This window comes from Orcinus orca, chromosome 21, assembly GCF_937001465.1.
Source record: "Orcinus orca chromosome 21, mOrcOrc1.1, whole genome shotgun sequence".
NCBI lineage: Eukaryota > Metazoa > Chordata > Mammalia > Artiodactyla > Delphinidae > Orcinus > Orcinus orca.
This window is the reverse complement of record NC_064579.1, coordinates 1,335,677-1,350,626: the sequence shown is the minus strand read 5'-3', so window position 1 is coordinate 1,350,626 and position 14,950 is coordinate 1,335,677. Positions and strand designations below refer to the sequence as shown.

At 46.6% G+C, this 14,950-nt stretch overlaps 1 protein-coding gene across 5 annotated transcripts in view; it reads left to right on the top strand.

The window, feature by feature from the left end:
* The window catches only part of CSGALNACT1 (chondroitin sulfate N-acetylgalactosaminyltransferase 1), a 321,855-nt gene that overhangs the window by 284,120 nt on the left and 22,785 nt on the right, over nt 1-14,950 (top strand). For all 5 annotated transcript variants that reach the window (XM_033415382.2, XM_049704197.1, XM_033415384.2 and 2 more), the window contains exon 5: nt 9,807-9,908. In XM_033415382.2, the coding sequence (XP_033271273.1) occupies nt 9,807-9,908 (102 nt within the window). The remainder of the gene's footprint in view (nt 1-9,806; nt 9,909-14,950) is intronic.

Sequence of the window (14,950 nt, the reverse complement as noted above, 5' to 3'; positions counted from 1 at the left end):
GTGGTCCCAAAGCACCGAGCTGATCTCCCTGTGCTATGCGGCTGCTTCCCAATAGCTACCTATTTTACATTTGCTAGTGTATATATGTCCATGCCACTCTCTCACTTTGTCACAGCTTACCCTTCCCCCTCCCCATATCCTCAAGTCCATTCTCTAGTAGTTCTGTGTCTTTATTCCCGTCTTGCCCCTAGGTTCTTCGTGACCTTTTTTTTTTTCCTTAGATTCCATATATATGTGTTAGCATATGGTATTTGTTTTTCTCTTTCTGACTTACTTCACTCTGTATGACAGACTCTAGGTCCATCCACCTCACCACAAATAACTTGATTTCGTTTCTTTTTATGGCTGAGTAATATTCCATTGTATATATGTGCCACATCTTCTTTATCCATTCATCCGATGATGGACACTTAGGTTGCTTCCATGTCCAGGCTATTGTAAATAGAGCTGCAATGAACATTTTGGTACATGACTCTTTTTGAATTATGGTTTTCTCAGGGCATATGCCCAGTAGTGGGATTGCTGGGTCGTATGGTACTTCTGTTTTTAGTTTCAACATTGTGAAAATGACTCTACTACCCAAAGCAATCTACAGATTTAATGCAATCCCTATCAAACTACCACTGGCATTTTTCACAAAACTAGAACAAAAAATTTCACAATTTGTATGGAAACACAAAAGACCCCGAATAGCCAAAGCAATCTTGAGAATGAAAAACGGAGCTGGAGGAATCAGGCTCCCTGACTTCAGACTATACTACAAGGCTACAGTGATCAAGACAGTATAAAAACATAAAAACAGAAATATAGATCAATGGAACAGGATAGAAAGCCCAGAGATAAACCCACGCACATATGGTCACCTTATCTTTGATAAAGGAGGCAAGAATATACAGTGGAGAAAAGACAGCCTCTTCAATAAGTGGTGCTGGGAAAACCGGACAGGTACATGTAAAAGTAGGAAATTAGAACACTCCCTAACACCATACATGAAAATAAACTCAAAATGGATTAAAGACCTAAATGTAAGGCCAGACACTATCAAACTCTTAGAGGAAAACATAGGCAGAACACTCTATGACATAAATCACTGCTCTATCATTTTTACCTCGTCACGGTTTGCAGCCCTTACACTTTGCATTGTAACCACAGTTCCTGTGTGTTAAGTGGATTTAGTGCATTCATCAGCTGTCCTCCAACAGCGGCTTCTTCATTCCTGAGGTTTGGGTTGTCTGGATTTCATGGTCAAGACATTTCTTCAAGAAGGGTCATGAGTGCTTGAGAATAGAATGTCTGCTTGTTATCTGCACAGTTTAAGGATGACGTGACTGGGCTTAAAACTCTGGATACACTTTCTTTCTTTAGGACCTTGTAGAGGTTCTTCTGCATCTGATGATACAGTGGTCTGATGATACCGTGGATGAGTGTTAGGAAAGCTTTATTTTGTCTCTCCTGAAAATGACGGAAGAATGCTTTCCTTCGTTGCGAATCGTGATCACTTAATCAGCATATGTCTCACTCAGCTCAGTGCCTGTTGTTCTCTCTCCTGTAATTCAGTTTCCTTGTTTGTTTTGTGGATTCTTTCATTTCAGGGAACTTTTTCTGGTGTTCTAATTTTGAGTACTTCTCCTGCTTTGGATTTGATTTCTCTGCTTCTCAGACCCAGTTGTGCATCCCATAGGTTTTCTCCACTTACTAGCTTCTCTCTAGTTTTTAATGCATTAGTCTTTTATCTGCTTTCATGTAAGCCTTTCCTTTATGTGAGTAATCTGATTTTCAGATACATCTATTCTGTACCTTGCTGTTTCTAATTTACTTCTTCTGTTTCTTTTGGTTATCACGTTATTTTTCTGAGCACAGAATGTGCTTCTTCATCATAATCTGTTATTTATATCATTTCCTCTTTGAATTTTTTTATTGAATTCACATTTTTATTAAGAAAGTGTGAAACATTTGTAAGATGTTTTCTTCAATTGGAGTTATAGTTTCTCTCAGACTAGGTTTTGCTTTCGCGTTTTGAACACTTGCTTTCTGAATGCCCTCTCTTCCTTCCTTTAACTTTGCTGCTGTCCATCAGATGTGGCTGTCTGCTGTTTGTCTTCGTCCCTCTTGCGTGCGGCGTGCTTTCTGCCGCTCTGACGTTGTAGTGGTGGGTTGTCCTTGGCTGTCCCCCACCCTGACTGAGGGCTGTGTCACACTCCCAGCTGTATTTTGTGTTCTCCTCACGTTCTTCGTGGTCTGGAAGAGCAGCTGAAGGAGGAGACAGCTCCGCTGGCCTTTGTGCACCTTTCTTAGAGGCTCCAGATTCCTGCAGCCCCTCCGGGCCTTGGGGCGGGCGTGTGGTGGTACCAGCCTCACTCTACCTGGTTGTGGGTGGACCTTCGTCCTAAACGGTGGAGGGGGGATCCTTTGGCTCCCAGGAGGGGCCTCTGTTAAGGGCTGAGGCTAAAACGTCAGAGGGAATCGGCCCCCGTTCGTTTTCCTCTCTCATCTTACCCACCGGTTGTTTTCAGCTCTTTCCACTCCCACAGGTAAAAATGGGGAATAAAGATGAGGTTTTGGCCCTGTATTTGCTGGGTGGGCGGGGAGGGGTCTGGCTGTCAGTGCCCCTCGCCCCGGCTCCTCTTCCGGCTCTTACGAAGGATATTGACTTAATGCGATGCCTTTTCCCCTCTGGTCCTGCCACACCTGCCTCTTTGCGGGGGTTAGTTCACCGAGCATCATTAGGATGGCCCTGCTTCCTTCGCCACTTCCCACGCGATGTGGAGGGACCAGATACCCCGCTGCGGCCGTCCCTGCGTGGAGACCCTGCCCCGGAGCCGGGGCCCCTGTCCCCCAGCCTTCTCGTCTGCTGCACACCTCCAGCCCCTCTTCTGCAGCACTTGTGGAGCTGGAACCACGAGGCTACTGTGGACTCTTCCATTTCTCTCCTTGGCCTCCTCTTTGTGACGTTTAGGGCAGATTGTATCTCTTTTCTTGGCCTTTTGTTGGTGGCAAGATTTTTGCCATTTTCCACTGTTTTGGGCACCTGGTTGCAATGGTCACCACTTGAGGTTATTTAAAACGTTATTCTCCCAGTGCATCTCCTTTAAAATGTAAACAACCTTTGCTCCGACACCATTTGGCTGAGGACTTTTACAAGTCACGTCATGCATCTGGGCTTTAGGATCTTCTGTAACATCAAAGTACTGGTCCACATGAGTCCCTTTCACCTCTGATGCTGGTTGTTAGGTTTTTTATTTCCCACTTCAGTATCAGTTTGCTAAGTATTCAGCTAGAAAAGACCCAAATGGCTAAGAATTATAACAAATATGTCTTCTTGGACAGAAGAAATCGATGTAGAGCCTGGAATCCCCCAGGGAGAGCAGGCCTGGTCGCAAGACACAAAGAGCTCTGGGGAAGGCTGGACCTGAGAAATCGCTCACTTGGGGTGATGGCTGGGCATGGGGTACCATCTGCAAGGACCAAGGACCAAGCTTTCCTGGCCCAGAACTGTGTCCGGGGTGGGGTGGACCCCCGTGACAAAATTGATTCCTGGGTTTATGGAGTTCATGGCCTAAGGTATTTATGATGATTGCTCTTCTATTCTCATGATTATTAGAACCATCTCAACAAATCCTAAGAATTGTGTGTGTTTATAAAAAATACAAATTCCATAAAACCATTTTTATAAAGGTCAGTGGACAAGTACTCAGTGCGGAACAGGGGTGAAGTACACCTGGGCGCTGGGACTGAGGGGAGCAGTGCAACTTGTCAGAAACACCAGCTCTGAACCCCCTGGCAGGCAAGGGGGAGAGAGAAAAAGAAAGCCTAGTTTCCTTCAGCCTCAGTGCTTAATGAGAAGGAAGCTGCAATTTGTTGGGTGAGACAAGATTTTCCTAGCCCTAGACCCTAAGGGCCTTTATTTAAGAGGCCATGAACAAGAATGGGTGATGTTCTGGGATTTACAAGAAGTTAGGAGTCTAAGCACAGGGAGATCATCTTGGTGCTCTGTGACCACCTAGACTGGGGCGGGGGGGGGGGGGAATAGGGAGGGTGGGAGGGAGACGCACGAGGGAGGGGATATGGGGATGTATGTGTACGCATAGCTGATTCACTTTGTTATAAAGCAGAAACTAACACACCATTGTAAGCAATTATACTCCAATAAAGATGTAAAAAAAAAAGTTGGGAGGCTAAAGCTCCTCATAACTTGTCCCCTTCCTGAGTGGCAATGACACCCGGATGTGCCCCGAGGAGAGGTATGGACCCTCTGGTCAGTTGCTGTGGGGCTGCTTTGGGGCCTTCGTGCTCCGGGCTCCACTGTTGCTATGGAGATAAGATGGCGCTTTGCTCCAGCAGCCTCTTCCTCCCTTGCTCTCTGGTGGTCCTGATCCCTGGATGAGCCTCGCAGGCTCCACGTGCCATTTCCCCTCCCAGGACGGCTTTACGCGTGGCCAGGGGTAGAGGGGGAGCCCCCAGGAGAACTTGCTTCAGATTCAGTCCCCTTTGCCCAGTGTTGTGTTGCTTAAACCACCCTCCCCCTCCTCCTTCTCTCTTTTTTAATCCCCTCATTCTGCCTTTCTTGAAACTATTCTCACGTTTGCTTTTTGGCTGCTTAGTTTCCCTTGGCATCTGGCTTATCGGTTTTAAGCTCATCTATTGTTTTATTGTGTACTTTGTTCGCAGTAGCAGGAGGAACCTCACGGTAACAAAACTATAGACGGTCTTAGTGTCTTTGTCTCTGAGCCTCTCCTAGAAAAAAAGGATTTCTATGGAAATGATTTTTTGTGGTTTTCAAAGATCTTTCTCAGTTCATTCCAAGTTTGCTTGATTTTTATTCTGACTCCTTCCAACTGGACTGAGAACCCTTTTCCATGTTGCTGTGGGTCTTCTCAGACTTTGCTGGTTATTTCTGTTTTAATCTGTCCCTTTCTCCTTCCTCTGAAACTTCTCTTGGTCCCTCCCTCGGCATTTATAACATTTAAAGGTAGTATCAGGGACATCTTTTACTTGAATTTTCTTCAGCAATTTTTAAAATCCTTTTCCTGCTTAGCGCCGTTAAGATGTTTTTGTGGACACTTCTGGATCTTTAAAAAACAGTGACTGTGGACTCTCTGAGACTGAAGTGGGGCTGCAGCGTGGGCTCAGCCGGCGTGTGTGCCGTGGACCAGCTGAGCCCTGCCGTGCGGTGTGCGGGGCCTCACCCGCAGGCTGCGATCCAGGAGGTGCTCGGTCTTCGTTGTGTTTCCCAGAAGGAAACCTAGCGTACCTTTCCCAGTACCGTCCTCCACCCCTGCCTCGCTCCACTAGCTTTCGTCAGGCAGCCCCTTCTCTGCTCAGACCCCAGTGTTACACCCAGGAAAGTTTTATGGTTTACATGTTTGAGAAACACGAATCTACATCATTCACCTTATTTCCATAAAAGTTTCTCTGTGGGACCTGCTAAAAGTTGTTTTTCACTTCATTTGAGCCACAGATTATGTAGAAACATCCATTCAAGAGAAGAAAATGGTCAGTTGGCAATGGTGCCATTTGCTGTTCTGAAACGTGCAACCAGGAGGGCAGGTCCCGATGGCTTAGTTGAGGGTCACTGTTCACTCTCACATCTCAGCTTGTCAGATAACGGTGTCCAGGAGTTGTGTGTCACTTCAGCGTGGGCTGCAGGAGCGGGGAGAACCCACCAAAGCAAAAGAAGAACGTCATTTTCTAAAGCCTGATGATGACAGGCCCCCACCACTCTCTGTTCCCTCCTCCGTCCCTTTGTGCCTGAACACGTTTCTTCCTGGTGTCCTCAACGACCAAAGGGAGAGATGGCAGCCTGACAGGCTGTTATGTGTTATTTCATTTGCATGGGACATAATTAAAGCCTGAACAGGGTTTCTTCTCATACCTGATATACCTGAGTAGCAGATTGACTAAGAATAATCAGGACGTGATTTCCTTGCATCTGCGCCTTCTCAGCCAGGAGAGCCCTTTCCCTGGTCCTCTCCACCTGCGTGGCATCTACTCACCTGTCCAGGCTCGGCCTGGATGCTGCCTTGACCTTGGTACCCGTCCCCATCACCCATCAGAAATGAGTCACGTCTCCGCCGCACTCCCCTGGCTCATTAGACCTGTTACTGCCGTTATTCTGTCCCGCCTTGTCCTGTGCTCTTCAGATGCCCATTCCTTCCTGTCAAGTCCCTGACGCAGGAAGGGTGACCAGTTGTCCCAGCTTGCTTTGAGGTGTTTCCTGGGATGTGGACTTTCAGTGCTAAACCCTGGAGAATCCCAGGCAAACCTGGATGGTCCCCCTACGGGGCCATACACGATGATTCTTTTAAAATCTTACTCCAATGAGAATTACGCATCACACAACAAAGGGACTCAATAATGTTTGTCATTGAAACTGTGTTTCCACAGGCTACTCAGCCCAGGGTATAAGAACAGGTCCCGTAACTATGAGAAACATGGTTTTCCTGCTCTCTCTCACCTTCTGTGGCGAGATGTTCAGCCTCCTGTGCCCTCTGGTCTTTGTCGGACTTACCAGGGAGGTCTCACACAAGGTCAGATACACTTCAGCCTCCGCTAACTGCCAGGTCAGCTGCGTGGTGCAAACTCAGTGCTTCTCACAAGAACAGCATCGTTGGTCCTCACGGATGCTGAGGGGCTTTGGTGCTGCCATGCTCACTGCCAGCAGCATCTGTCCTCCACGTGGCCATGCCCACTACCCAGTTTTGTGCTGGGGTCCTGAGTGGTAGGACCAGAGCCGTGACGCATCCTGGGTGCATCCCTCACCCTCGCCAAGGAAACCTGAGGTACCAATACCGGGCTGGTCCTGAGGGAAAGTGGGCTGCATGCCTAGGTGTGCACGACATTGGAACCCCTTTTCTTACCTGTACAGGTAGGGTGTGAATGACAGTCAAGGGTTTCTTTCCACGGTGTGGTTGTACAGATTAGTAGCAGAACTCAGAGACCGTGACGTGCTCTCAGCCTCTTGGGAAATAAAAATATAGGTGTTTAAGTGGCTGTGATCCATGTGTTCTGGCTGAAAAGATATCTTATTTAGTCTCTATACTCTGTGTTACAATATCCTGGGTGAGAAGGAACTGTTGTTTCCTCTCTAAAGTCCTAAAAAGATAAGGTCTTGGTGACATAGAAACAGAATTTTTAGGCTTCCAGGTTAAGGTGGAAGATAGTCCAGTGCGGAGCTAAAGCAGTGGAGCCCGGCGAACCGAAGAGCTTCCCAGAGGGTTCTTAGGAAGTTGGGTTCCCTGAGGTTCGTCCCAAACACCGCCACCCTGCTGTTACAGAAACGAGCTAGCAGGGCACCTGAGTGTGGGTCCAGGTACAGATAATTGCACCAGAACACACACCTCTGTGCCCACAGTCACCCAGCTGCACAACTCCTGCTTACACATCTTTCTGGGGGTGGAGTCCAGTGAGAAGTGTTTTGAAAAATATGAAAGTTACAAGATCATCAGACATTTGGTGATGGTGTTTCTCTCCAGCAGTGTGTGTTGGCTGCAGTGCAGATAGCTTTAAGCATGCAGTCTCCAATCAGATGGAGAACTACTCAAAGGTAGAAACGGCCTACTCCTTTTTTAAGATTTATTGTTTGGTTAAGGAAGGAAGGAAGGAAGGAAGGAAGGAATAAATGAATAAATAGAAAGGGCCCTGGAGGTGGCCCTCAGAACAAATTCTGCTTTGCCTTTTCGGGAAGCCTGAGCTGGTGAATGAAAAGTAAAGGTCCAGCGTGTCTCTGTTTTATTCCTTGAAAACAGGAAGTCCTTTGATGGATTTTAAAATGCCAACAAAGATGTTACTAGAAAAAGCAAGAATGCTTTTTATTCAGGCTCAGCGGGTGACCCTCTGCTGATTCTGGGATGGATTTGTCCAACTGCCCACACTTTTAAAGCATAGTTTTTCGAGCACTTGATGCTGTGTGTGGGCTTTTATTCTGCCCTGGCAAAGGAAGTTACAGCGTCATCTGGCAGGTTTGCAGAAGGGATCTTTTATGTACAGGGAATTTTGTGCTCGGTGGGTGGTAGCTCTGTCTGCAGGGCTGAGGCTGGGGGAGCACGCAGTTCTGAAGCAGGAATAGCACCTGGCCCCATTCCTGGTCCCTTGTCTGCTTCTCGGAGCCCCGCCCTCCATCTGCTTTTAGAATCAGCTCTTCCCTTCCTTCCTCTGGAAAGAGAGGGAATTCTCTGAGCCAAACCTCTGACCAGGTGAGCCCTGGTGCCTCCGCCCAGGGTCAATAGAATCTTCCCCAGTACTTCTTCCCTCTGGATTCTCTCCTCCTCCTCTCTGCCGTCCCAAACCCGGCCCATCCTTCAGGGTTCCAGCCATCCAGCCCACAAGCTTGGCCGTGCTTTCTGAATTCTGTGAACTTTTTTTTTTTTTTGTGGTACGCGGGCCTCTCACTGTTGTGGCCTCTCCCGTTGCGGAGCACAGGCTCCGGATGCGCAGGCTCAGCGGCCATGGCTCACGGGCCCAGCCGCTCCGCGGCATGTGGGATCATCCCGGACCGGGGCACGAACCCGTGTCCCCTGCATCGGCAGGCGGCTTCTCAACCACTGCGCCACCAGGGAAGCCCTGAATTCTGTGAACTTTTATCAATGCCACGATGTGTCTGATAATTTCATTTGAGCTCATTTATTTCTCAAGTAAGGTTTTTGAGTGCAGGAACAGTATCTTCTCTGATCTTCCCAGAAACCCCAGGTAGGCAGTCCCTCCTTATTGATGTCACGATAAAAATCACTGCATAAATTGGCTTCTGCAGTTAGAGATCGGAGACTCTGAAAGACTCTGACGTGGATTGTTGTCAGGGGTTCAGGGAAGTTGCAACACAGCGATAAAAGGAATGACGTGGGAGGGCATGCAGAGCATCAGCGTATCACAAATACCATCCTGCCAGTAGAATCGTTCCATTCATCTGCTTTCAGAAATCTGCTAAAATGACACAGACACGTACATATCTGTACACACATATGTTTTACACGTAAACACATTTTTATACACATATATTTACATATACATCCATATACACACATCAACACACATTACGCACGTGATACACACATGTATATGAAGTAAACCCTCAGCAGAGGACAGGGCCCGGGCAAATAACAGATATGCTTTGGTGGGGAAGGCAGGTGTAGGCCTGGCCCCGCCCAGGAGGGCTGCCGGGAGCCTGGCGTGTGTGTGCCGGGTGCCTGGGACCAACAGCCACAGAGAGGAGCAGTGAAGGAATCTGCCTAGGGAGGGTGAGGTACAGCAGCTATGCTTTTGGACCATTGCCCCTCCACACAGCCATGACACTGGGTGTCCCCAGGGTTTCTAGGGTTCTAAACAAATAAATGTCTTTTTACCTTTGCTCGTTCAGTCTCTAAGACTATTTGTGTTGCACACACGAGAAAAGGCAAGGATGAGGAATCCAGTCTCACCCTCGCTGGACTTCAGTGTTCTCATCTGTACATTGGGCTTTGTGTCTTCTGTACTTTGTAGATTTCTTGTGGCAGAGAAGGGTACAGACCCAGGGCCATTCTAGACACTGGATCCAGGCCCTGATGGGCTGGACCTGAGGCAGGTTGAGCCTGTGGCCTCTTGCATCTGAGTTTTCATTGACCAGATCTGCATGTTTAAATTTCATGGTTTTCTTGGTAAGAGAAATAGGAATACAGGTGATAGCAAGAGCCAGCCAGAATGTCCTGTCCCCTCTCTGCTCTCCTGGCAGCCCAGTTCCCTCCCTGGACCCTTTTGCACCTTACAGAATAGGTATTTGTTTTGGCTTTGCCTGTTGCTGTGAACACAGGACCAGACATCCGTGTTTTGTTTTCTAGGGAGATGTGCATCCAGCAGGATGGGAGAGTTCATCTCACCGTCGTTTACTTTGGAAAAGAAGAAATGAATGAGGTCAAGGGAATACTTGAAAACACTTCCAAGTAAGTCTGATGTGGAGCCACGGTGGGGAGTCTGGAACCTTAACGCGGGAGGAGATACCTGAGCTCATGCAAGCCGTTTTCACTGTGGGCGACCCAACCCGAGAGAGTGACGGGCTGGCCTTTTGCGTGTGGTGGTGTCGGGGGTGGGAGTTCTGCGCCCTCCTTCCTGGGGACCACCTGCCTCACACCCGCCCTCACTGTGAGGAGTGTCAACTCGGACAGTGGAGACAACTGCCCGGAGCACCCAGGGTGGGGGGCAGGGCTCCTCTGGCCCCCGCCTGACACAGCAGGTTTGGGGACCGCACGTGGCAGGGGTGGACTTGGGGAGCACAGCCATGCAGGGGGCTCCTTCTCAGTCCCCGCTCGTCAAGGTTCGCTCTCATCCACTTAGCAAATGGCCTCACCCTTCTGACTGTCACTCGTTCTGCATTTTGAGAGATCAGGGGCCAGTGATGCTGGGGAGGGACCCTAGATTAACAGAAGCTGTTTAACCAACACTTTTGGACCGAGAGCTCTGGATTTTTACCTTGTTCATCAGTTACGTGGAGGATTAAATGTATTCAAAAGCAGAAGAGAGGGGTTTTTCTTACCAGAAGAAATGAACAAGCATGTATTTAATGAGTACATATCTGTGGCATTTTCTACTGGTGAGGAAGCTGGCAGCACTGCCCACTCCCTCTCGTTCGCAAGCTGCAGGTGAACGACGAGGTGGGTGGTTTCTCCATAGATGCAGCTTGGAGGGTGGTCAGAGGTGCTGGGGGCAGAAGTCGTCTGAGTAGGTCCGTATGGTCTGAATATAAACAAGTCCCTCTGTTTTGAGTCTTTGGTAAATGGTAATAGGATGATAGTCAAAGTCTAAGATGCCGAGACTGAGTGCACTTTTTGTATTTATTTTCAGGCTTTATTACCAATTTTGTGTTACGAGCACAAGATCAGAATGCTAATTATTATTCAAACATCTGAAGCAGTGCACTGGTCAAATTTTGTCCACACTTTTGTAAATAAAGTTTTATTGGCTAGCAGGCGTGCTCATCTGTTTCTGTATTAGTTATGGCTGCTTTCGGGCTACAGCTGCAGGGCTGAATAGTTGTGACAGATACAGTGTGACTCGCAAAGCTGAACCCTTTACTATCTGGTCCTTTACAGAAAAAGTTTGCTGACCTCTGTTCTAAAGCAATAAGGAGTTAAAAGAGTTTAAAACTAGTACCAGCTTAAAGCTATGGTACCTGTTGAAGGGAGATCAAAGGGAATAAAATAATTCAATATCCTAAATGTAAGTGAAATAGAAATCTCTCGACTCCAATGCATTGCAATAAACTTTTCATCTCTGCTTAGGAGTGAGGAGTGTGTTACTAGAATTCACGTCCTCTGCCCAGTGGATGGGGTTTAACATCTCTGCAAGTAGCCACCCCCTGGGTGTGGACCTTTTTCAAGTTTCCCAGATGATTCTGACATGCAGCCAGGATTGAGAACGATTGTTTGGGAAAATGGTGCCCCCCCCCAGGGGCTGCCCGAGGGAGGCCTGGGTTGCAGCCAGCTGCCTCCTTTCGGGGTATCTTGAAGTAGAGATCCAGGTGATTCGAAAGCCCAGCCAGGACTGAGATATCAGTCCTGTTGGCTCTGGCACCTTCCGAGGACATCAGAAGGTGATCAGATGTCTGATAGATACGTGTAACCAACTTTCCATGAGTCTGATGGACGAGTGGAAGGCCAGTTGAGACAGTGTTACAGGAAATACCCTTTCTAGTGACCGGAGCGCCCAGGATTCTATCAAGGCATTCTCCGCCGTATCACATGACCTGGCAAGCTGAATTCGCAATCAGAAGGTTGTGTGGTGAGCAAAGAATGAATCTGAACGAGAAAAGTAAAATCATTTGAGGGGTAGGGGTGGCTTGGAAAGTTTCCAGAGGTGAAGCTACCGTGATGGGGACTCGTCTGGAGCCCGAGTCAGCTTTAAAGCAGCGCTGCAGAAGCTTCGGCGAATTCACTGGAGCGCCATTTTCCGTGTTGATTCCTCTTTCTGTTCACTGGCGACACTGCAGCGTTGATGTCGCTGATGCCGTGGGGTGTGTCCTGCCCCTTCCAGGGCGTTGCTCTAGGAATGCCCTGCCCTCTGCCACCAGCCTGAGCTGATTTCCCACGGCCGCCTGCAGCCCCACCGTCCAGATGAAGTTCCTCATCACCCACTGTCCCAGCCTGGTACCCAAGCTGGCTCTTACTTCTAACTTTGTTTTGATGACTTACTGCCCCACAGCCAGATGGGGGCTCAGTTTACCCTTTGTCTTCACGCCCATTATTCTCTCAGGTTTGGCCTTTCCTCCATCCTCCTTCCTATTTCCTCAGACCCCCTACCTGTGCATCCGCACCCAGGTCCCTACTCTGGAGCTCATCCTGACCTGTCCTCTCCTCCCTGAACTGTAACCATACACCCCTTCAGCATCTCTTATCTGTGGCACTTGGCATAGGATTTGCCTGTTTACGTTTCTTTCTGCTGTCCTCACTAGATTATACGCTGCTTAGTAGTACTGTGGCGCATGCTTCTGAAACTCCAGCCCTTGGCACTGGGCCTCACTCAGGTTTAAAATGTTCAGTGTTCATTCATCAGGAGAAGGACAATGCCAGGTGTGTAGTAGATTTGCACACATTGTAATCTATATAAAACGCATATACAAAGCTTTATTTAAATACCATTTTTATCATTCTCTTAAGATGCTAGAGCTTTTATTCAAATGCATCTTATCTTTGAATAATATAATAACCATTGTTATTAACATGAGTGATGTCATTTAATATTCACAGCAACTTTATGAGATAGAAGCTGTTATTAACCCCACTTCTTAGATGAAGAAACGGAGGCTTAGAGAGGTTGTTACTCAGGCTGCCACCCCTGCCCAGGGGGACAGCCGGATCTGAACCTCGTCTGTAACTCCCGGACTCCAAGTCTTAACATTGCACCAAATTCTCACTCCAAAAACCGATCATTGTTCATTGAGAATAATAAGATTTAAAACCAGTTTAAATGAAATTTATTTCATTTGGCTATCAGCATTGTGATCAAACTGTTCTAAATCTAGCTAATGTATATATTTTAAGAATATCTTGAAAAACCCCAGTTTAGTGACTAGCATGCAGTGTCTGTGTCTCTCGGTTTACGCTTACTCTGTCGAGCTTTACATCTCAGTTGATTGCTGTAGAGCAGTGTTTTGCAAACTACGGTTTGTGATTCATTAGAGGGTTGTGAAATTGATTTAGTGGGTTAGGTGCAGTGTTTTTAAAAAATCAAAATAGAATAGAAGATTATCAGAATACATCACAAGTATTAAAGATAAATATTGTTTCATGAAACTTTAATTTCAGAGTGTGTGTGTGTGTGTGCACGTGTGTGCGTGCGCTGTGTCATGATTTATAGTATATTCTTTTGAAAGGGTAAGGGTTGTGGTCAAAATATTTAGAAGCCACTGACGTAGATAACAGTACAAATCAGTTTTCAATATCTGATTTTTATTCCACAGAGTTTTTCATACTAAGCTTCAGTTAATCTCAGATTACACCCTAGCTCAGTGGTTCTCAAATATAAATGTACTTCGAATAACCTGGGGTGCTTTTTAAAATACAGATTCCTGAGATCCAGCCCCAGAAAGTCTGAGTCATTAGGCCTGAGATGAAGCCTGGGAACCAACACTGAGAATGAGCTCAACCTGTGATGCTGATGTGGGTGGTCCATGGCCCACATTTTGAGGAATTCTGGCCTAGGTGGACATTTGCTTGGAGCTGTGTATTAGGAAATTTAAAAAAATTCATACTGGTTGGTGGATTTGCATGAGTTATAATTTACTGCATGGTATCTTCATCTTTGTCCACTCGTCAGGACACAAAGGCATCTTTCAGTAGAATCACCTCTGACGTTGAAGCACTAGAACTGAGATACTGCCCTGTCCTGTGAGTATGTGTCTGAGAGAGGGTTTTGTGTGTGTGTGTTGTCAGGAAAATGCCCTGTTGCCATGGTGTTGTCCACATTTCATGCCTCTTTGAAGGGATTTGCTTGATGTGTACCCTCAGGAACATTTTATCAGAACATTTCAAAAGAAAATTGGGGGGAAAGTTGTCTGAAATTTGAGAATTGTTGCTTTGTTTTAATATTTTTTCATAAACAAGGACGTTTTAGATAAGAATCTCATCTGCTAAAATGAAAAAAGCTACACAATGAATTCCTTCCTAGAAGATAAAGAGTCTTGGATCCTGGGAAGCACCTCATAGGTGAAGGCAGCACCTAGGCCTGTGGCCATCTCACTGGGCATCTGCCAGAGAAGGGGCTAAGCATGACTCTGCTTGGTGACCAGCTCTTTGTGGAGATATGCCTGTATTTTTAGGTATTCCAAGTTGTTCTGTGGGGGATTCAAACATGGCATATAGGTTATAGTATTGTGACAGTGTTAAATTTCTTGAGTGTCATTATTACATTGTTATAATGTTATAAAGGAGAGTGTCCTGGTTCTTGGGGAGTACTTATCTTTGAAAGTGAAGTTGCCGTGATGTCTGCAACTTCAAATGGTTCAGAGGAAGGAAGAAAGGAAGGGAGGGAGGGAGGGGGGAAATATGGCAAAACTTTAACACTTGGTGAATCTGGATGATGGTATATGGGTACTTTACTATGCTTACAACACTTCTAAAGGTTTAAATTTTTTCCAAGTAAAACGTTGGGGGAAAATATATTATGGAAAAAATTAAATGATATTAAGTTCATACAATGGAATATAATGCAACAGTTAAAAAAAGGTGATATCAGTGAAAATGGTGGAATAAAGAGCTTGCAAAATTTTCCTCCATAAAAACAGTGAGAAAATTACTAAAAATTCTCAGAATCAACTTTTTTAAGAACTATGGAAATTAAAGTTTGCAACAGTCTGGAAAGTGTTTATCCAAATGACTGAATTTTGGTGTGAACACGGAGCTTTGTGAACTTTGACTTGCCCCATTTCACCTCCGCCCCCAGCTCTTCAGTAGCCTTGAGGACCAGCAGCGCATAAGAATCACAGCCGGGC